The sequence below is a fragment of the Poecile atricapillus genome, chromosome 14 (genome assembly GCF_030490865.1).
Source record: "Poecile atricapillus isolate bPoeAtr1 chromosome 14, bPoeAtr1.hap1, whole genome shotgun sequence".
NCBI classification, from domain to species: Eukaryota; Metazoa; Chordata; class Aves; order Passeriformes; family Paridae; genus Poecile; species Poecile atricapillus.
The window spans coordinates 3,515,014-3,538,201 of record NC_081262.1 but is presented as its reverse complement, the minus strand read 5'-3'; the positions used below and the strand labels follow the sequence as shown (position 1 = coordinate 3,538,201).

The 23,188-nt window shown below is 45.0% G+C and overlaps 1 protein-coding gene across 4 annotated transcripts in view; it reads left to right on the top strand.

Annotated features, from left to right (window-relative positions):
- Window positions 1-23,188, top strand: part of AXIN1 (axin 1) — an 82,198-nt gene that overhangs the window by 35,078 nt on the left and 23,932 nt on the right. For all 4 annotated transcript variants that reach the window (XM_058849422.1, XM_058849424.1, XM_058849421.1 and 1 more), the window contains 2 exons: window positions 15,599-15,739; window positions 22,779-22,875. In XM_058849422.1, coding sequence (XP_058705405.1) covers window positions 15,599-15,739; window positions 22,779-22,875 — 238 coding nt within the window. The remainder of the gene's footprint in view (window positions 1-15,598; window positions 15,740-22,778; window positions 22,876-23,188) is intronic.

Sequence of the window (23,188 nt, the reverse complement as noted above, 5' to 3'; positions counted from 1 at the left end):
TGTTGCTGGATCCCAGGAGGGCTGCAGCCATCCCCACGGGTTTCTTTGGGCAGTCCCTAAGACAGAGGGATGAAAAGCAACCTCTCCCTTAGTACAGCATCTCAGAGGGGGCTGCTCTGAGCAGTTGGCTGGCAGTGGTCCTCCACAAGCTATGTCCAAGCTGCAGGGAATCAGTATGCAGAGCAGTTATTCCCTTTCCTTGGCACATTGTTTTTTAAGGACTCTAGGGTAGAGGGGATTAGACCAAGTTCTTAGGGGAGGAGAATAGCCAGCGGGGGATGGCTGGTCATTTTTGTTCCTTTTGTAGCACAAACAATCTCTCCCTTACTACTCATAGGGCTCGTGAGCCTTTGTGATGTTTATTTGGCTGAAAGATTTGGAGACCTCTGGTCTAGATACCTCTCCAACTGAGAAGGGGAATTTAGGCACTTGTGATAGTGTGGCCAAAGAAATTACAATAAATATTTGGGAGATTTTCATGTTTGGCATTCATCAAGAATGGTTTAACAGAATGTTAGTGGAAAGGATGGAAGTCCAGCTGAAATGACAAAGTTGTGCCTGGGCTGGCGTTGGCACATCTTCCACACTTCAGGGATTAGAAGGAATTGTGTAATAGCAACATAATGATCTGCAGAATTGGCTCATTTAAACTTCAACTGCTTTTGTTTAGGAGATGGACTTAAAATCTGAAACTGGGTCAAAATCTTTTCTTGCTCTAGAACTAAAAGTTCCACACGTTTCAGACTTCTGTTTGAGGAGCCCTGTCTCTAATTGCTGTTCAGACAGCCCTCCTGGGCTGAATTTCAGCCAGACAGGTGACCTTGGCCTGCTAGTTCTTGTCATTTGGGAAAGTGTTGTTGATCAGGATTGGATTTTCTAGGGTCTGATGATCTCCAACACATCCTCTCCTGCTGATGGAATCATGGTCCTTGGTTCCTCTTTAGGACTGATAGAAATGTCTTCTCTCTAAGGTGAGGAGCTGAGCAGACACAGTTCTGGGGGTATATTCAGTCTCCTGGATTCTTACCACATTTTCACTGAAGGTCAGAGTTTTGTCACTTTTTGAACTTGCTCTAAACTACCAGCAGGACAGAAGTCTTCCTCATCAGTTGCATTCTCCCCAAAAATGGAGCCCAAGTAGTTGAGAGCTCTTGTGCCCCTCTTTCTCCTCTGTTTGCAGCAGAAAACAAAATCCCCAAATCATTTTTTTGAGTGCAACTGCATTTCCAGCAGTAGAAGAGGATTATTCTTGTACACTCCAGGGTCAGCTTCATGCAGACATGCATGGCCTTCTCGTCTCCTGGCCTTGGCCCCAGTCAAAGGAATTGTGCAGATATTTCTTTGCTCCAAAGTTCCCTAACTTTTCCCAGATAATACAGCCTACGGGGAGAAGGAGGGTTTGGAAGGTTAGTGTCAGGAAATAGCTGCTTGGGGAAGTCCTCTTCCTTCTTCTGGATAAAGCAGTGTGATAATTTACTCTGACTGCTCACCTGGACTGAGGTAGGCAATCCCAGCAGGCAGTCACCCTACTGCTTGCAGGAAAGTGATCGTGCACATGGGGAATCCATGTCACCAAGTCACCAACAGTGGAATTCATAAATTCCTTTATTATTTGTTAAAAGTTGCAAATGCATCTGCAGAATACACAGACATCTGTTATCATCTCAAGTGAGGAGATGATGCCATTGGGCGTTAAAAACGTACACACACACAACAGAGAAGCTTCTTTTGTCTTATTTGCAGTGTGAGTTTTACATCACACTGTAGATGTACACACAGCCCAGGAAGGTCACTCCTAGAATAAAAAACACTGGCAAATGCTGTCTTCTCTTCCCTGGATGTGACAAGGTACCAGCAGCAAAGGTTGGCAGCAGTGTCACTTTGCTGTCACATCATGTCACACCGGAGTTCCACTGCTGCAGCTGCAAATGTGCAGGCTCACACAGACATTGGTGCCACAAGCTCCTGCAAGTTTTGATTAATTTATCTACAGTTTTCATACATGGGTTCAGGGACGGGTGCTTTCATCAACTTTGTGATAAAAATGTGTGCCAAGGATATTATGAGTCATATTCCAGACTCACTCGTAGTTTTGGAGAGGGGATTAATGGGGATGTTATAATATTGCTCATTTATGCTATAGGCAGAGCTGGCAGCGGTGGCTGTAGTCATGGTTGCCCAACATTCCCCATTATATAAAACTTTGTTGTAGTTGCTCGTATCTTTATCAGACTGTGTTGTTTGGTGTTCTTCCACACTGAGATTCTGCCTCAGGCTGAATTATTTTGGCAAATTTTAGTAAAAACAGAGAGGGAGGAAATTACGTTGTTTTGTTCATGTCAGAGTCTTACAATTTATTTTACATTGATAACCTTCCAGTTTTCCCACTTTGAAGCAGGGGTTTGGCAAGTGGGTTGCTGGAGGTGGGAGGGATACTGGCAGCTTGAACATGTGTTTTGCCATCCATGTGAGAATCTGTTCAATATGACTGAGTTATAAGCTTGTGAAATGGCACATGCTCTATAGAACATGGTTTAAAATTTTGGCAGTCACAGTACCTGAAAAGTGTGACAGAGCTCATGGCTAGGACTTCAGAGACAGGAAACTGCAATTCCTGCTGCTGCTGATCGTGGAGCCTTCAGCACTCATTGTTAGGGGAGCCAGCTCTCTTCTCACAGCCTCCAGAAAAGGAACTCACCAAAAAAAAGGCTTTTTGTGCAGTGACAGGGAGGAGGTGAAGAGGGGGAGTTCCTCCAACGGTGAGCAGGTGATGTCAAGAACTATCAAGAGACAAAGTGTACAGGGTATTGGAACTGGAAAGGGATTTTCCAATGCCTCCCAGAGCTTTTGGATGCTGCAGCTGAAGCTGCCTGTACTTCAGCCTTTTTGCTTTTTCCATGCATGGGGTGGGTTGAGCCAGAGGAGCCAGCAGAGCAGGTGGGAAGGAAAGTGCACAGGGCATCTGCATTGCCTCTTGTGTCATTGAAAGGCCCTGTACTAGAAGAGACAGAAGATGCAAACATGAAAACAGAGGTCCTTCTGTGCTGGCTTTTGCCAGAGCAGTGCTGGAAGACAGCTCTTCTCCCTGGGAGAGAGTCATTGTGTGAGCCTCAGCTTTCTCCTGCTGCTTGAGACCCAGATCAGACTTGCTGATGTGCTGAGCATGCATCAAGGCAGAAGTCTTTCAAAACACTGAGTGTTAGGTCCAGAGCATTTCAAATTGAACGCCCACATCTTGAGAAAGTTGTGACAATTTCAGCATTGCAGTTGGTTTTTTGTTCATTAGAATAATGGCTTTTCCTTCCTCCAGAATAGCAGCACAAATAAATACAAGATATACTTGTGGAAATTGTCAAGAGGAATCTCCAATAAAGTGAGTAATGCTGCACTCAACATGAGATTTGGGTGATGTAAAAGTACAAAAAGGGGGAAAAATAAGGTTATTAATCCATTTATCCTGTGTCCTGAGCCAATGAAGTTCTGCCGAGAGATGATAAGTGATACATGAGCAAAAGAGATACGTTTTGAGCATAAGATACATTTTTTCCTACTTATAGATGGCTTTTCCCTGCTGTCTTGAGGAGAAAACATCTAGAGCAGTGATGCATTCCTGTAGTACCTACCTGGTCAGTGAAATTCTCTCTGTATGGTGTGGCCCATATGTGCTCAGTAACAGATGGTGGGTTTGTGTCACACAGATGGGCTCCAGTGTTTCACAGCTCTTGTGCTCCAGGCCATACACAGAAAACAACCTTTCCCTTCATCTGTGGAATTTCATTTCTGGTTATGGCACATGGGATGATTGCAATGTGGCAGTGGGTCAGACAAGCTGCAGTGCTCTGCTCCTGCTACAGAAGAAGAAAATGGTGTCAGAAACACATTATGTCAACTGGGGGTGATTGTGGGCCCACTGCCATCCAAAATGCAGAATTAAACTATGTCTCACCTCTGGGGCTAAGAATGTGGCTTTTGCAATGGTCCTATGCTGGATTCAGCATCTGGGGGGCTGTCAGCTGGAGCTGGAGCATTTGAAGTGATTGTAAGATCTTATTTCCATGTAGGTTTTCTGCTGAGATCAGTTATTCAGAGCACTTAAGAGTCTCTCCACACTTTCCCATTTTCACTAATTATCAGCGTCTCTGGGGCCTCCCTCCCCTGTTGAATTTGGTTGGGTGTCAGCAAGTACCTTGTACTCAGAATTTCTGGAGAGATTAAAAAGGCATCAGTGGAACACAGTTTGCTCATCTAGCCTTGTGTCTTTAAGAAACTGAGGTAAAAACCAAATACAGTCATCTTTTATCTGAACAGTGGTTAATTTGTTTAGAACAAAAAGCACATTGCTTGCATTGTCACTTATTCTTCCTATGTGGAGGTGTCAACTGGTTTTAATTGTATAAAGATAAATAGGAATGGAACAAGGCTTCAAACAGCTCTTTTCTAGCACTTGGAGTGGACATGGTACTTCATATATATACCACAATAATGCATACCAGATGAAAAGATACTGTGGAATTTGTGTAATAAAGGTAAAAGTCCATATATCTGCCTGTTCCAGTGGATAAGAACCAAAACAGAAAAAAAACTTGAAGGCAAAAATAACAACAAACCCCAGCACAGTTCTTGAAGTCAAGTTTAACTTGCTGTGAAGTGCCCCCAGGAAAAACAAGCACGGGATTTGCCCGAGCAGTGGCCAAACCTCATAAGGGGATGGACCACATGTATCAACCTCCCAAAGAGTTAAAGGTGTCTCTCCTCCCCCCAGGTCTGGAGTTCAGCTGCACCCTTTGGTATTGCTGTGTCCCAGGAATGACCCTGTGAGCTCCTGTGTAATTTGCCTATGAGCAACTATTTTATTTTAATTTTTTCCCCCTCCCCACCTCCTTCAGCTGATTTTCTCTACATTTTAATACATGTTTCAATGAGGTGAACTGGTTCTTGCACCTTGGATTATTTAGAGTGCCTCTGGAGATGTGTCACCCTCAGCAGCAGAGCATGCCCAGCACACAACCTTGGAGTTACAGTCAAGGAATTCCCAGTAAACAGGGATCACTGACACACCTGCCCTGGCTCCCTTTGGATGCTGGTCTCCATCTTTCTCACTGCTCTGAAATTCTTTGCTCTTGGTTTTCCAGTCAGACACCAAATTTAGATCCATTTGTAAAAGAACAGCCATGAGAAATGGGAAACTGAATCCACTGACTTCCTTCTTCTGTTTTATGTATGACTTTGTGTGACCTTGATGCAGCGATTGATGGTTTGGCTTCCAGGTCTGGCTGGAGAAGCAAGGTTTGGTGACGGTCCCAAAACTAGGACTATGAAAGAATACTTCATGCTCACCATCTAAGGAAAAGTTCCTTTAATCTCTGTTTAAAAGGAGGGCTGTTTGTCCAGCTTCACAAGACTGTCTTCCCTCTGTATGCCTATTTTCCAGGGACAACAGCAAGTTGTTTCCTGCTAGTCTGCTAAAGTCTTAAAAAAGAAATAAAGTATCTCTAGAAAAGGAAATACCCTTTTTAACAGTATCTGTCTCCCTTAGATGCAGTTTCTATGTTTTACATTCCTTCTGGTGGTTATTACAGTTCTTCTGAGGATTTGTCATTGCTGTCAACCTCTAATAGACCTTGTCAGAAGGACAACATGACTCAGTCCACCCTCCTCTTGCCCCAGCCCCTGCATTATATTGGCCAGGTCAGCTTCAGCTGTGAAGGGAAAGTCAGATTACGAGTTCCCAGTAGAGACCGGGAGACTGAGTTAGGATTTATACTTTTGTTGTGATGCTGACATCTCTTTGGAGCTGAGCAATAAATAATACAGCAAGTTTAAAAGCTTTTTGCAGCTTGCCAGTATGTTGTTGTTGATATAGCCTGCCGTTTGTTAACATGATCCAACAAGTATCCTTTAATGACCCCATTTGGGGAGCCTGTGAGACTCCAGAGCACTGCTAGAGAAGCTCTGTTTTGTGGTGCTGTACTTCTGAGACCTGCTTATCTGTCATGGTTGCAGTCAGCTGATGCTTATGAGCTCCTGCTCATTATAAAGTACTGTTTGGAGGCAGAAGTCTTCTGCAGGGGTACTTCTTTTCTATCCCAATCAAATGGTCTCTTGACTTTAAACTTGAATGTGTTCCCTAGAGGGAAGTAAAGTTAAATAAGACTTTACAGGAATTTTTAATGTGAAGGTATGAAACGTCTTTGTGAAGGTCTTTTGCTCGACTGAGTTGTTTTTTCATGTGCTGCCAATATCTGATCCCTCTTCTTGACCTTTAATATACACTGAGAGAGAAGATTAGGATGTTTCTAATCAGCTGAATCTCCCCTCTGGGAGCACTATTAAATCTTGACTCTCAGCTTTATCTCCGCCAGGTCTTGCCAGCCCTCCATGGTTTTGGTTTTGTTACCAGCTGAGGTCAGAGTTCATTCACCTCAAAGGTTCTTGTTCAATGGGGGAAGTTTCTTGGATCATTTCTGTAGGAGTTAAAACTCCAGCGAGCAACTCTGCTTGGAGGCAGACCTCTTCTCTTCATGTGCCTTGTAAGCCAGACCTTAATCAGTGAAATAAAGTCTTTTATTTTGTGCAGGATTACTGCTAATTCTGCCCACCTCATCATTAGGAGGGCTTTGTCAAAGGTCTCTGTGAGCAAAGCTGAGTGGTTTTGAGGTGCTAAGTTAGGTGCCTCATAGGCATTCAAAATATTACCTCAGCTGGTTTCTTCTGCCATCCAAATTTGTAATTTCATTAAAATTCCAAGTTTGTTGGCAATGAATTGGTAACAAGTATTGAGTTTCATACCATTGTTTTGAGGGGAATTCAAGTGAGGCTAGCAAGTCTGTGGTCATGCAGCTCAGCTTATGTTACATGGCCCAGTGGTACAGGCAAGCAGTTTAATGTCAAAGCTGCAAGTAGTCTTTATAAAACAAAGCCCCCATGAGCTGCATATCTTCCCCTTTCATTTCAGCCATCTGCAATACCACTGTTGTGATTGAAGTATTGGGAAATTTATCCCTGAAAGCAATACAACAATGGATTGCAGTGCTGGGGTTGATGCCCTCCTGAAAAGCTTTGGTGGTCCCAGGAAGGACTGAGCACCCATGGTCTTATTCAGCCCTTGGATTCCAGTGTTCCTCCCATTCCCCAGTGTGCTCCATGTACCTGTAGATGTCCCTGCCCTGTCCTAGGTTTTTGAGCACTCCAGAGGCCCTGTGGGTATGTCAGAAGGCAGGGAATGATCTGGAGTCATTCAAAGCTGGATGCTTTGTTTCCATCCAAAGACTTATTCTACAGACCTTGGTCTTAAGTTACTGAACTTGCAGAGAAATGTGCTCATAATTTCTTTCTTGTAAGCCCTTTCTTGTTGAGCAGAAATTTTGGCAAAGAAGAGTCAAGTCACTGGAGAATCCCCAGTTCTGCCTGGTTACACCAGGCTTCCTCAGATCTTTCCTTGGAACAAGCAGGCAGGAGGAAATACTTTCCATTTCAGAGAAGCGTGGACAAACAACGTTGCTTCAGACAGAGAAGAAAAGTGGCAGACGGAGTTAGCTGAATCCTGCTGGCCAAAAGCATGCTCTTGCCTTTATTCAGTCATTCCTGGAACACAGTGTTCTTATTGTATTCCTCCTCACCCCGCTCAGTGCCTCTCCTCGGGCTCAGGGCTCAGAGATGCCCCAACCACGGTACTGGCAGGTTTGGGGGAGTTAAAAAAAGCATCAAACACATCTCAGCAATGGAACCTCTCCCTCCTTGCCTGACGTTTGGTAAGCGTGTGTTCTGAAAACCTGGATCCTGTTAGAAATGTTCCTGCTGTCTGGAAAACAAAGTACTCGCTCGCCTGGTTTAGTCATTAAGTAAATTTGTGGTTTGGTTGAGACAAAAAATAATGAAGAAAAGCTGTTGAAATCCTGGGATTAATTTGATAGTTTGCAGGCAATGGTGTTTTTAAGTGGAGCTGCTGCCTTCTTTATGTTATGAGCAGTCCCAGGTACAAACCTGGGCTTCCCTCTTTCCCTGTGCCTGAGAGCCAGGCATTTGGAAGTAATTTGTTCCACGAAGGCCCTCTCGGTGCGGGCGAGGGGGCTGCTCTGGGCCGGGAGCCACGGTGCGTGGGTGTCAGCACAGCCTGGGCTGGAATGCCGGGAGACTTTGGGCTGCCTGTTCCATCTGTGGAGGGAGCAGCACCCCGGGCTGCAGGCAGGGACGGCTGCTCGCTGCCTTGGCATGACAGGGGAGGCTCTGAACCGTCGAGAGGTTCGCTGCTGTTTTACTCCATCTGTGACATGGTGGCCCCTTCTGGGAAGAGCTGTTTCCTCTGGACCTCCTTGACATCGCCCCGCCTGCCTTCCCAGGGAAGCAAAACTGTGGGGTAAAAAGCAGAGAGGCACAAAAATCCCCACAGCACTTTGCAAAGTGTTTCCCCTCTCCACCAGCCCAAATTTACCTGGGACAATCACCAAGGAAAGCAGAGAGCAGGGAGCTGGCACTGAGGAGCTGTCTGAAATGCCTGCTCTGTGTGTTCATCCACTTAACCACATATATATATATATGTATATATATGAAATCACTTGTATTAAACATAGATGTCATTTCAGTCTGAGAAGCCAATTAGCAGAGTGGAGAGCTCTTGCCAATCAGCCTCTTGCTGAATTTTCCCCAGCTCTCAGTTTAAGCAGGGGAGAGGAGACTGCTTTATCAGCCCTCTCTACCTGTGTCCATGCTAGTGATCCTGGTGGCCCAGGGAGAGCACATTTGGAGGGTCAAAAAATCAGGGATGAAGACTCAGGTCACACTCGTTTCATGCTTGGTTGTTCTGCACAACCCTGCACAAGCTTGATTCTGTCCCAATAAAATATTAAAAACAGTTGTCCTCCTGTGATGTATTGTCTGGCAGAGGTCAGGATGTGGAGGTGAGTGTGGCTCATGAGTGGCAGCAGTGTACCCTGGATATCCAAAATGCACACACACTGCTGGGTTTGCCCTTTTGTAGCTTCTGAAGTCACTACAGCAGCTTTTGGATGGCTGATGCAGCCTGGCTGCTCTAAAGCAGTGAGGCTCTTGTTCAGTTGCAATTAATGCAGCCAAATATCCTGTATATTTTATAGAAAATGTCCCTAATGTTGTCAGCTTTTCATGACGGATAAGGATTCATATGAATCATGTCGTAATTTAAAAAACCAAACAAAACTACTATGCTATGGTATAAACTCATGCTAATATATTCAAATTAATCTAGGCAGATACCTGTTACTGTTAGATATGAAACAGAATGTTCTGCAATATTTGCTTTATTTTAGGAAGATGATCCAATTGTCCAGTTAATTGTTGTGCAGACATTGTGTTGTTTTGGTTTTTTTTTCCATTTTAATGAGTATCTTGTGCTTTGAACTATTAAATAAATGAGGTTTGTGGTCTTGTTCTAGGGAAGAGATTCATTGTTTTTGGGAAAGACTTGCTATTATTGTTTGTCAGACTCAGATTTTTGCAGTTTTGAATTTAAATCTGTAACTAGAGGATAAAATACAGTATTACATTGGGGTGATGAGTGAGCACAGCCTCACCTCCATTGGGAAGGAGGAGCTGGGAGGGCTGGTTTGGAGATAGACAGTCAGATGAAATCTTGAGGGACTTGTTCTGCAGTTTCCTTGGAACACAGTGGTTTCATCCTGTTGTCTGAAAGCCTTTCCTAAGAAGGTTAGGGTGGTGATAGGGCAGCATAGCCACAATATTTAGCCTATCTAGTCCTTATTTGCCTCCTAAGGCAAACATTTTATTTCCTGTATTTCAACTTCCTTCCTAGATTCTCCCCCACCTTGCTGTATCCTATGATCTGAATTACTGGTTGTAATTAATGCATCCTCTGTACATTAGTCCTGCCTGAGAAGTAACATGTCCTTGGTAAATGCAAAGGAGTTAGAAACTGGAAACTCAGTCTGGTAAATCTTGGATTTAGCTTTTGTAACTGTGCTTTAATACTTCACAATAAATGCTGAAGCTCCCCATAAAGTAATCTCCATGTAGTCCTAAAATGGAATTGAATGCCTTAGAAGAAAAGAGAAGAGCCCTTATCTGTACTTTTAGTTACATTTTTATTTATTTGCCTTCTTCCTCTGGCGTGGGAGGATGAATACCCAGGGAAGAAGATACAGATTTGCAAAGGCAAGGAGTGCTAAAGAGCGTCATTTTTTTCATCAGCTTTTAAAAGCCAGACTGTAATCATAAATTCCCTGATAGCTGGAGCATGCAGAAGTCATCTTTAAGCCTACAAGTGACAGGCTGCTGTTGCTTTTCAAACTTCAGATTTCTTTTTTTTTGTAAGACACAACTTTGATCTGGCTCCTTTGTAATGCTCTGCAGAGCTCTGGGGCCGCTGCGCTTGCTGGCTGCAGAGCTGGAAGTGAACTTTCTTGGCAAGAGCCATCTGGAGACCTCAAAGAACAGATTAACTTGTCCAGAATTGATGTGATCTTTGAAGAAGCTGCCCTTGCCTGGAACACATGTGATTAGCCTGACATTGGCAGTGATAAAGTTGAGATGCACAGCAGCATCTGAGTACCCAGAGTAATTGGGAAGAGTGTTAAGTGGAGCAATCCCAACAATCTGCAGTCAGATTATCAGGTAAATCCCCAATTTTAACCTCTTGAGCCGACTTTGCATCTTTAGCACAGATCAAATCCAGTCAGGAGTGAAGGTTTTCAGCTTTGCATCTTCATAGGCTTTTTGTTCTTAACTCCAAAACATTCCCATGATGATGGTTTGGGAAAAGCTGTATGATGCAACTTCTGTGATAGTCATTGGTACCACGGATCAGAAACAGACTTTTCTGTTCAGGTGGTGGATTAATGTAATCTTGTAAGTCGGACTCCACGGTGGATGCTGTTGTAATCCCTTGTTTAAAGGTGACCCTGCTGCTGGGACACTCTTGTCAGCACGTGCTATTTAGGCATGCTGAAGGGATTTGCTTCAGCTCGTACATCATAAACCAACATGTGCAGCTTTTAATTTGATTGACTGCTTGTGATAATGAAATGTGGAACTGCATGAAGGATGTAACAGTCACCTGCTTGTTGGTAGATGTAAGTTTTGGAAGTAAGTGGCCAGCTGGAGATTCAGCAACCTGTGATTCTAGGACATTTTGTTTCTTGGGTGGAAGTAAGTAATTTTTAAATTTTTCTTTTCCCCCCCACACTTGGATTTGCTAATACTGTCTCAAACAGCTGCTTCCTTGGTAGTGCAGGGGTTTGGAGGAGCTTCCCCTGCCACCAGGGATTTTGGAGTTTCCGAGTCAAGGAGGTGAGGCACCCTTGCAAGAGAAGGCCTGCTTGGATTCTCTCACAGCTTCAATTCTTTTGAGGAAAAAATTTCTTCCAGAAAATGTCAGTGTGTCATAAAAATTTAGTGCTGGAGCTGCAGAAGGGGGTAGCAATGAAAACTGATGGATTGATCAGCATCCCTGTTAAACTGGGAGCTGTTCCAGCCATGCTGGAGCTGCTCTCAGGCTTGGGAAGACCATGTCTCTCAGACCTGCCAGTAGGATGTTACACAACTTACTCCCTCCAGTGGAAATTTAAATTCTAGAGAAATTAGTTGCCTAGAGGCCTTTCATCTTCAAGGAAGTTTTCTTGTTGCCTTAGTGGTTTTTTTTCCCATGCTTGATGAAGAACATCAGCGAAGGAGGTGCATAACTGGTGAGAACCAAAGGGAGTGCCACTCGGATTTGGCTTTGGAGGCGGGATCAGTGAGCTCTTCCTCCCACTGTGGGTGCTTGAAGATGATGCAATTCTTCCCCAGAGCACACCAACCCTGGGATTTTTGCATAGAGCAGAGTAACATGTTTGGCAAAGGTTGGGGACTTTGCATCTTTGAATTAAAATTGAAATAGCCATCAGGGGAAGCTGTGTGAGAGAGACTGGGGTTCCCAGGCTGGAAGGAAAAGGATGCCCTTAGGGACTCAGGATGCAGTGGGAACTCCACATACAGCAGGAGTACTGAAGAGGACCTCACCTCTCTGCTCCAAGATCTGATGGTACTGATGTCCCAAGTGCTGGGTGCTTGGTCAGAGGAGTGAGACTTCTGGGGACGGATGGGATGCAGCCAAGACAACATGCAAAATAAACTCAGAACAGGTAGAAGGAAGCCTCAAGGCAATTCTTTCTGTTTTTCTACAGCAGTTTAAGCCCTTGTCAGCATTACCAGAATGTGCAGTGATCAGCAGAGGGCTTTATGCAAAGAAAAGGCAGCTGGTCAGGCTGACTTACTCAGGTCGCTGTGATCTCTGTTATAATTGTTCCCTATGTGATTATTTTGAGGGTTGAGCAACTGAGAGCTGCAGAAGAGACATGTGGCTTTATTTCTGCAATGTATGAAATGTTCTGTGTTCGTTTCAAAAATGCTCATTGCTCTTTCTGTCTTAAAAAATGAAATAAAATTCTGGAAGGCTGCAGGAATTTTTGTGAAGTCTAGCTTTAAATGGTCACCTTTCCTTTTATCGCCCTTATCAGTGCATAGAGCTCGGTATGTGAGGTTTTTAGCTGACATTTCAAATCGCTCTGAGGGTGCCTGAATCTCTTTTAAAGCAGCCTCCCCTCTCAGATCAGAAGTGACCAGGTTTTTTTGTTAGACTCCATGTTCCTTTAATGTTTTCCTCCTAATAGATGTTGAAAGTGTTCTTCAGAGGCACAGCACAAAACATTCAAATAGTGATACGAGCCAGCTGAAGAGAGTTGTCAGGGAGGGAGAACATTAGGAGAAGGATTGAATACAGATGGATTCCTCAAAAGTAATGTAACCTGTTATGATTGCTTTGAAATCCTATACCCTTTCCATCTCCTTACGCTTACCAAAAGTTTACATTTGCATTGATGTATTAGAGACAGAGCTAAAATTGAAGTAATCCCTGTTGTATACATGCTTAAGTGTGTAATTTTAGTTAAATACAGCCATTGTGACCAAATCTGCATCCTCAGTGAGAAGACCACAGCTGGGGAGTGTTGTGGGAGAGCCCAAGCATCCCAACTCCTCCAGAGGTGCCAGGGACATCCCAGGACCCATCTGCTGACTCTTGGTTCCTTCAGCCATCACAGTTTCACACCCAATGACCTCTTCAGGTGCTCTCTGCTGCTCTTTCTTTATATCAGCAGATACAAAGGAGAAATGGATTGCCCTGTGCATTTTATTCTGTATATCTGAGTGCTTTCTTAGTATACTGCTAGAATAATCCATGCCTCTTCCAGAGAGTCCTGGCAAAAGGTCCACTAGAAGTTGGTGCTATATTTTAATTGGGTTGTCCAAAAATCATCCTTCTCTTTGCCCTCAGGGAAGGCCTGAGCTATCCATCATTCCTGCCTCAATTTAAGAGGTTGTCTCAGGCTCCATCACACTGCTGTCATGTTGGATTTGACAGGAGGTTTGCACTGCACAGCGCTCCTTTAATGTTCAGAACTGACCGTTCTGCACAGGGAGAACAGCTGAAGGGGGCTGGTAAGGTTTTCACTTATTATCCCTTGCTTTTTAGGGTGAACTTGTTCAAATTATTTCCAGTACTTGCCCAAGAAAGCTGTTCTGAAATCTGATGGAATATAGAAATGAGTTTGCTCCAGTGCACATCTGCAGCAACTGGCAGAAAGTTTACATGCTAGAAGGTGTCTGTGACCATCCCAAGGCATCCCTGTGCTCAGCCCCAACTGACTCTGTATTGTACCTGAGCATGGAGAAACCTCACAAGGCTCCATTCTCTTTGGCCCTTTTCATGGCCAAACAGCCATGAAAAGCCTCAGCTGGTTCAGTTTTAAATGCCTTTTGCACCATTCTGCAGCTATGCTAAGTTTAATCATCCAAGGAGAAATAATTTGGAGTTTTGGTTGGTTTGTGGCACACAGAGTAGTTTTCTCTTTCTGAGAGTAGGAGAGTAATCTGTTTCTAACCAACCCCATAATGGACCTGAAACAATATGATTTTTCCTAGTGACCAGTGAATATGCAGGACCCCTTGAATTACAAGGAAAATAGGTTGTGTGTTGACCACCCAATAGGCAGGTGAATAGGAGCTGGGTGAACAATGCATTAGCTGAAGGCTGTAACCCTGTCCAGTTCTGATTTTAAAATACTTTGGTAATGCTTCCATCCTGGTACACCATGTGCCATACTTTAGATAACAGCATCCAAAAACCTCTGCCTTAAATGGGCCCTCTGCCAGTCCCAGTTTGTGCATTGCCTGTCCTGTGTTTATAATCCATACAGACATACACAAACTGCCAGCTTTACCCTTTGCTGGTGTCTTCCTCACCTCTGCTCCCTCCATCTGTGTGTTTCTCATGGCTTTCCTTGTCTTGTCTAAATGTAAACTCATTGGGGCAGGGGCTGCTTTCTCTTGTCTGTAGGACTTTAACTACTGCAGCAGAACCAGAATCATTTTTCTTGGCAGAACAGGGATGTGTCCTCCATGGAGATGTTTGCACAGGGCCCATTGCAAATCACATCCACCAGGTGCCAGTTACTGAGTTACTAAATCAAGGATGATGCTGATGAGCTTTGTGATCTGAACTGAAACAGGACTCTGATTTTCAGAGCCTGGAAAACCCAAGCTTTCATCAGCTTCAAGGTATCTTAAAAATGCTGCTCTTCATGCAGAGGGGCAGGCAGGGAAAGCAGGGAATTAAGTGCTCTTTGGTTTATGTGAACATTTCAGCTTGTTCCTTCTTAGGGCACATTACAAAATGACTTGCAGGAGAACAAGATGCCTGCATGGCCTATCTGTCCTGCAGGGTGGCAGAGCTGGAGGCACACTGGCAGCAGTGGCTTTTCTATGCTGGTGGCAGAGTCAGCATGATGGCATTCTTGCCTGCTTGGTTCACAGGGTGCTTCACCATCAGGTCTCTACCTGAGCAAGGAACTCATTTCCCAGGCTAGCTCATGCAGGCAGCCTCCCGTCCTGATCTTTTGCTGAGGAGAATGAGGCTGGCCTGCATGTGTACTTGAATAACAAGGCATGGGTTGTGTACAAACCAGTCTTCATGGATCCCTGAGAGACTGTCCACTGGAAAAGCTGGTGTGATTATGTGGTCCTTCCTGGTGGAATTTGCAGGTGTCTGATGTACCTCAACGCAACAGTGGAGGTCAGCTTTAGGTACTGTGCTATGAGCAACAGCTGTTTGTTCACCTCCTTCCCTCTACAAATGTGTTGGAGAGATGTTAAAGTAAGCATAGAATGGGTGAGCTCTGCTACACATTCCTGTCTGTTGGAAGAGCAGAAGCCTATTTTGACTAAGAGAAGGTATTTGTCTAGGTATTGCTTTTAGATGCTCATAGAGTGACAGTGCTGAGCAGCTAGCCTACAGACTCCATAAACCCTGGTGGAAACAGGACTTCTTCCATACAGTCTCATTCCCCCCCTTATCTCTAACAGTATCATCTTCATTACTCCATTAATTCCCTTTTTCTTCCAGTTAGGAGTCAAATTGCTCATGATTCTATCAGTGCAGCATAGTGTGAACACAGCTTATTCTGTGGCCCATCATTGAGGCTGGGGCTCCAGGCAGAGTCCTTCTGCCTGGTAATGCAGAGCATGGTCAAAGCTGTGTCCTTCTAACTTGACTCTCATTTTTCCCTCACAGGCATGGGTCATGGAGAGAGCCTGTTAACCCCTACTATGTCAACACGGGCTACGCTTTGGCACCAGCCACCAGTGCCAACGACAGCGAGCAGCAGAGCATGTCCAGCGATGCCGACACCATGTCACTGACAGACAGCAGCGTGTAAGTAACCCCAGCCTGGGGGACAGCCACATGTGTCCTCAGCAGTGCTGCTCTTGGCTTGTTCTGGGAGAGAGGCACATCTGGGCTTGGGTGGAATGTCTGAATAGACCGTGGTCAAGATCATTCTCACTTTCCTTTCAGTTACTTCATCACTATGCAGGCTACTCAGCCTTGCCAGTCTTGTGAAAATTTGCAGCATAAAATACTTCTAAGTGATCTAAAGTTAACAGTGTTCAGTTGGAGTTTCTGCAATGTTTCTTAAGCCAAATGCAAAAGTTGGTAATGTAAGATGACTTTGTAGTAACTGATTTGAGATACATCATCTTCTTAATGTTAGACAAAGCCTTCTACTTACCTGGGTGTTTCTCTTGAGATTTTATGCTGCCAAATTCTCAGAATCACAGAATGGATCAGGTTGGAAGAGACCACAGTGGGTTATTTGGCCCAACCTCCCTTCTCAAGCAGGGTCATCCTAGAGCAGATTTCACAGAATTGTGTCCAGATGGTTCTGAAATATCTCCAGTGAGGGAGACTCCACAGCCTCTCTGGACAATCTGTTCCGGTGCTTGGTCACTGCAGAGGGAAGAAATTCTTCCTCATGTTCAGGTGGAACTTTCTGGGCACCAGTTTCTGCCCACTGCCCCTTGTCCTGTTGCTGGGCACCACAGAGCACAGCCTGGTCCATCCTCTGAAAGCTCCCTGCAGATGATGGCCATTGATGAGGTCCCTTCTCAGCCACCTCTTCTTGAGGCTAAACAGGCCCAGTTCCCTCAGCCTGTCCTCATTAGAGATACCCCAGTCCCTTTGTTGTCCTTCATTGGACTCACTCCAGGAGCTCTGTGTGTCTCTTGTCCTGAGGAGCTCAGACAGCACAGCAGATGGGTAACAGCTCAGTCTGTGATGGCTCTGCAGTAGGATTGGTGACTGACCAGTTCTAGTTTGTTTGGTGACCACTGCACTTTAACACAACTTGTGCTGCTAAGCCCCAGCCAGATGGATTTTCCCTTTCTGTCTCTGATGACAGCACCCTGTATCTCACCCACGAGATGCCTTCCTTAAAGATGGTCTGTGAAGAAAGAAAAAAGGGTTATGAGATATTGTTGTGACTGCATCCCTGTGATAGAAAAAGAAAGGATTTGGTGAAAAATATTCACTGTTTGGTCTGGTTTTTAGTAGTGCAAATGCAAAGTGTCTTTCTGTAGAGTGGAAACCCTTTGATTCTTCAAGCGAGAGATGACAGGTTTACAGAATTAGGAGATTTTATTAATGGCAGTGCTGTAAACACAGAGTCCTCCAAGAGGCTTGTTTAGTGTCACTGTGAGTGTCAGGAGCTGTCAGACCTTGTTGGAGAAACTTTGCAGCCTGTGCCATGGATGCTGTTAGTGGGTGCTGCCACAGCTCCCCACCTGCCCAGAGTTCATGCAGTGACACAAGGGAGTGTGCAACATGGCCAGGGGGTTTCTCTCTCTGTGGTGGTCACCCTGCCTGAGCCAGGAGCTTGCTCATCTCTGGCTCCACGGAGGCTTGGGACCATGTAGAAGCAGCTGTGAGTTCATTCTGCACCCTGACACCAGCTCCTCATGCTTTATCTACATCATGTTGTGAAACGGAGGAGGCAGACCTTGGCCAAAGGGGCCTGGGAGGAGGAGGATGCCCCCAGGACAGAACTCTGTAGATGACCACTAATTAAAGGCTCCATTTGATACAAATCCAGCTGCTCTGCCACATCCTTCTGCAATTCTTCATATTCATCAATTTATATGGAGGAGTGCTCTGAAGCAAGCAGGAGTCATGTAACTTCTTGTTATCAGGAGAGACAGATGTAAGAACTCTTCAAAATTAATTAGCTTTTAGCACTTCCTCTCCCACTGGTCCAGCAGGCTCATGGGGCTGCACTGATGGTTATACCTGTGATAAGTTGTGATCATTTATGCCAGAGTTCTTCACACTCCTAATTTTTATTTCACTAGCCACAGTCCATTTTTTTCACAGGCAGAATAATTTCTTACTGGCCATCCTATGCTTCTTTTTCCTTTAGGCATTTTATCCCTCCTATGCCCACCATAGGCTCCTTCTAGGACTTTAATTACCACCAATATGTGCACTGCCTTCTGCTAATAACTAACCCAATCCTAGTGGTTCATTTTTAGTAAGTTTTAAACTTCATAAGGGTGAACCTTTCTTTCTATGCCTCTCAAACTGGATGCATGCAGAATCCAAAATTGGGATTCTGGATGTACAGCCTTGACCTTTGGCTTACACAGACTCTGTCTGTTTTCAGCACTTGCTCTTCATTACATGCTTTAAAACTCCAGCACCAGATTTTACTCAGATTTTACATGGCACTGCTGAACCTATCTGCCTCCCGAGTTTCAAAGGAATTTTTGCAGAATTGCTCAAGGCAGCAAAAATGAAGAACAACCAGATGAAGTTAAAGAAGGGACTCCTGCTGCTTGACAAGACTTACATGTCTCAGTGCTTTGAATTTAGGCCTCCTCTGAGGAAAATGGCAATAAAAGCTTCGTTTGCTGATGAGCTAGGTTCTTCCCTCTGTGTGCTGTTTACACACAGCAGTCACGCTCAATAATGAGGAAATCTGGCTTCTGCTCCAAGACAGCAGGTGTACAGGGTGTGATTCAAGGCACAAACCTCCATCAGACCCTCCATCAGAGGAAAATGTGTCTGGACAATTGGGATGCAAACACTGGCTAACTGAGGAGTGCTAATAAACCAGGAGAGCAAAGCATGAACTTCAGTGCTGGCCAGCTCAGGCCAGTGGAGAAGGCAGGCACAGACCATTTGCTGCATCAGTTCCCTTCCAAGCTTTGATGTTGGATTGATCCCAGCAACATGGGGTTTGGAAGTAGCTGCATGCGAAGACTCTAGCAAAGATTTGAGTGATGCTCTGCCTGTCTCAGCTCCTGAGCTGGAGTGATTTTTTGGGAGTAGCCAGCTCACCAAACAGGTTGTAAAACTGTGATGTTACAAGCACACTTACCTAAAAGGCCAACTTTCAACAGGATGTCTTTCCAAGCACTGGTAAATATTATTTTAATGGGTTGAATTTATATGTATGTTATCAGTCCCTGTTGTTGGTGTAATTTGCTTTTTGAGTGGCTTAAAAAACATTGCTCTTAAATGCCTGCACTCCGCTGATTATTTTTCAGTCTTCCTGTGTCATAGGAATTCCTCTGCCCTTGTAGGCAAAATAGCTCTGGTCCTCTCTGCTGAAAGCTGTTTTTATAATCAGCAGGGCAGCTGTGTTGTTTTAGCTGGTTTGTGTGGAGGCAAGGTCTGGGGAGGACACAGTGAGAGGCTCCAGGCAGCGCTGGCCCAGCAATGCCGCTGCCACAGGTGGGGCTGAGTCGCTCACCACTGATGTTCTGTGCAGGGTCAGTGGTCAGTCAGGGATCCGGGGCTCTGCCTGCCCCCTGGGCTGCTCAGAGCCTGCCCCAGACTTGCAGCAGCATTTCCAACACAGCCCTAAAGTGCTCTTGCTGTCTCAGATAACCCTTCTTGGGGATAGCATCTTCCCAAGTGGAGGAGATGAGTCTGTGGGTGGGAGGGGTTGTCACAACAGAGATGCTTGAGGCAAGTTAAGGCAACTGGAGGTAGGAAGGCAGCAGGCAGCAGCTGAAACCATTAAATCTCCATGTGATATTCCAATTCAGATGCAGAAAACACATTAGGTCCATATCGATCTTGATTTCTTCAAGAGCTTACATTTTAAACGGGAGATAACGTCTCCTCTGTAGCCCAGTGTTGTGCTCCATCTGAACAATACTCCTTCCTCTGCTCTTATCAGGTGTCCTGGCTTATCTTAGTTGGGAGACAGCTTTGCCTTCCCCCAGGCCTTGGGAAGAAACCCTCGGTGTCCTTGGGCTTGGCCAGAGGGATGCTCCTTCTCCCCCAATTCCAGTCAAACCTGCTCCAGAGTAGGGATGGCCAATCCCCTGAACAAAGGGGTTTAGGACAGTGGTTATTCCTTCAAAAAGTCTTGCAGATTAAATGCTATTCCTTGGATGACTGCCCCTTAACCAAAATGCCTGGTGATTTTCCTATCATGCTTCTTTATGTGAGAAAAGTGTCTTGTGACAGAGGTGCTTTGATAAGAGTAATTGGTAGAAAGTACCAGTTTGGCTGTGTATTTGTTTCCTGTATTTCCCAAGGCTAGTGATCCAGAATTACCCCAAGTTTTCCTATATTTAAACAAGTTTAGCAGCTTTTTAATTTAAAAGATCCCAATGATGATTTCCAAAGCAAACTTCCAAAGCCCATTTGGGTTGGAAGCCTGTCTACAGAGGGGCAAAGACACCTTTTGCAGAACCACAGCCAAACCACTGCTCACCAGAGGCTCTTGCAGGTCACTTTGGGGAGGAGAGGAAGCCTCCACATTTTCCCAACAGTAAACTCATTCCATTATCATTAAATAAACAATAGAAATACTCTTCTTCCCTTGTTGCTTTTCAGCGCTGAGCTTTCTAGTGCTAAAGAAAATCACATGATGAAACAAGGAAAAACAGTTTGGGAAAGTTTCATTTTAAAAGTAGATGTGCTGTAAAAAAACTTTAATTTTTTTTTCATATATATATATATATATTATTTCTCTATCTATTGAAAATATCTCAAAGCAAGCTACCTGACAAAAGGAAAACAAAAGTATGGTATTGGTTTTCCTTGCTTTTCCCCCATCTATTGAATAAGGTTTTGTTGGGATAAAATTAAAGTGCTTATCTTTGAATTTGCTTCCTCTGGTTGAGTTGGCACAGTACATTGAACGAAGGAATGTTCCAAGTTCAGAGGTGGCATTGGGGAATCTAGTTAAAATGACATCAAAGGCAGCACAGCGGGGCTGAACATGTGTTTGAAGCCGGATAGATTAGAGGCCATTATCAGCCTTTCGCTACTGTGCTGGGAACAAAAGTCGCTCTTTCCGCTGGGACTGCTGCTGGGGAGAATTAAAAAAAAAAAAAAAGAGAGAGAGAGAAAGAAAGAAAGAAAAATTGCACTTTCTAACATAATGCCGTGTTCCCTGCGAATGGCCGTGTGGCTTTAGTGTGCGAGTTGTGTTCTGGCACCCGGGTTTTGTGCACTGGTTAAGCTGAAATGTTGACTATAGATGCCGACCAGCAATGGCTAAAATAATCCCCCAGGTTTTTTCTTTTTTCCTCTGAAAACGTGCAGTTGTTTTGTTACCATCCAGTCTAGAAAAGGCCGCAATGTGGTGGAACTCTTTAACCGTTGTGATTCTCATCATTAAAGAAAATTAAGTCACCTAATGAACGCTGTCCTGATCCCTGTACAGCAACGTGGGGAAGTTTTCCTGCTCCCAAGCCTTGTCACTGCAGGCACAGCAGAGATGATGCTCCCAACACACTTTTCCTCCTCCTGCATTACCTGCAGCCACTTGCCAGAGCTGTAATTAGCCTGGCTCATTTTCTGTTCCCTCGTTTGTCTTCCTGCTAAAAAGCGCTTGTCATTAACCATGGGGTTTGTTTTATTTTATTTTAATGGTGTTTCATTTTGTATGCCTGGGTTACTGAATGAAATTAGGTTCTTCTGATGTAGGTTGGTGGTGATTCTGTCCGTACCCACACTTCCAGGGTGCCAGCAGGGCAGCCAGCATGATGGGAATGGGTATTGGAAGCTGATGGTGGCCATCCTCACACAGGCTGGTGCTTGAAACTCGTTTTGAAACAGAAGTTTTGGTACTTTTTTCAGGTTTGCCAACAAAACACCACAGTAAATTGTGTTTCTTTTGCCAAATGGCACCATGACTTTAAAAATCTGTGGGTGAAGCTGTTTGGTTTATGTTCTGGAGAGGCAGCTGGGATGGGGGATAGGTGTTAAGGGCATTTGGCCTGTGCAAACATCTTGTGTTGTGAGATGTGTCAGGACTGGCTCGTTTTCACAGCTCAGAGGGGGTGCAGGGTTGTGCCTGGAAATGGTGTGGTGGCTGGGACAAACCAAATCCCTCCATTCATTTCCACCCACCTCTCATTGCATGGCCCTCCCAAGCAGTTAGCTCTACTAAATCAGGGAAATGTGTAAAATTAAAAAGCTACAAGTTGCCGAGCTCCAGGCTGGCATTTGTTTTTGCATTAGTTGATTTCCCCAAAAGAACACAAAGCAGGTGGTTGTGTCCTTTCATAACTGGGCTCTCCTCACTCATCTTCTCCTTGTCCCTGGCTGTGAGCAGGGTGGTGGCAATGGTAAGAATGAAAATGCATTTCCTTTCTTCGCCTGGAGTCACACTTAGGCAGTGATCCTTTGCCATTTGGGGTGCTTAGCAAACCTGGTGCCTCTGACCCACTGACCCCTGTGTCCCAAGGATTGTGGCCACCACTGTCTCCTTCCTCTGCAGAGACCTCTCTCACCACCTCTTTCAGCACAGGCACAAAGCCAAGAGGAGCTGGTTCACTTGGATGTGACTGCCCATGGCATCCCTTCCTAGCCTTGTCCAGCCCCTCTGCAGAGGGGGCTGGTTCTTCCCTCCAGCAACTCCAGTATCAAGCCCATAATTTCAAACTTAGCCAAAGATTGCCTTGGGAGCATTCCCCTTGCTTTGATAAGCCATTTGAACAGCTGTCACACTCTTAAAAATATATACCTTGTTCCCTGACCAAGTTCCCCTTGGAGTGGATGCTCACTGAGCTCCCACTCCTCCTTCTCCCCCCTCTCTTAGCCTGCCCTGTGGTTTAATGTGTACATTACAGGCTCTTTATAGGAAGCAACCAACTATAAAAGGTACCAGGATGCAGTCCAAGTCCTTCTCCCTGGCCTCTGCCTTGAGCAGCAGTTGCAGGAGCTCTGCCTCGCTCTTCTCCCGGTGGACGCTGTGTGAGTCCTCCTGGCCCCGATGCAAGGGCTTCTTTGGTTCAGGGACCTGCATGAGCATCGTTCCCTGCCTGGGTCCCTCTTACTCTGGGCATGCAAACGTGAAGGGGTTTCCTACCTCTCTGTGTCAGCAGGTTTGAATGAGCATAGCATGTCAGAGAAGGGCACTAAAGCAGGGCGTGTTGTTGTTTTATTCCGGCAGAGATGGGATCCCACCATACAGACTCCGAAAGCAGCATCGCAGAGAGATGCAAGAAAGTGCCAAAGCAAATGGACGCGTGCCACTACCTCACATTCCTGTAAGTAGCACTATCTCCTTCCCAGGGGTAAATATGCAAAATATGTGAGATCTCCAGCAGACAGTCACTCTGCTTGTGCTTGAGTTTAATCCCCTTTAGTGCTGGATTCACTTGGGGGGGTTTAAGACAACATACATTGTGCTAAGAAAAGGCTTGGAGCCTTCTGCCAAACTCACCATTCAGAATTCAAAACACAGAATTTTTTGTAACTATTCAGTCAGTAGCTGATAGTTTCTCCTGGATGAGAATGGAAGCACTGGCTGGCATTCATCTGCAAGCAGCTCCATGCCCTCAGGTGAGCTGGAGGTGTTTG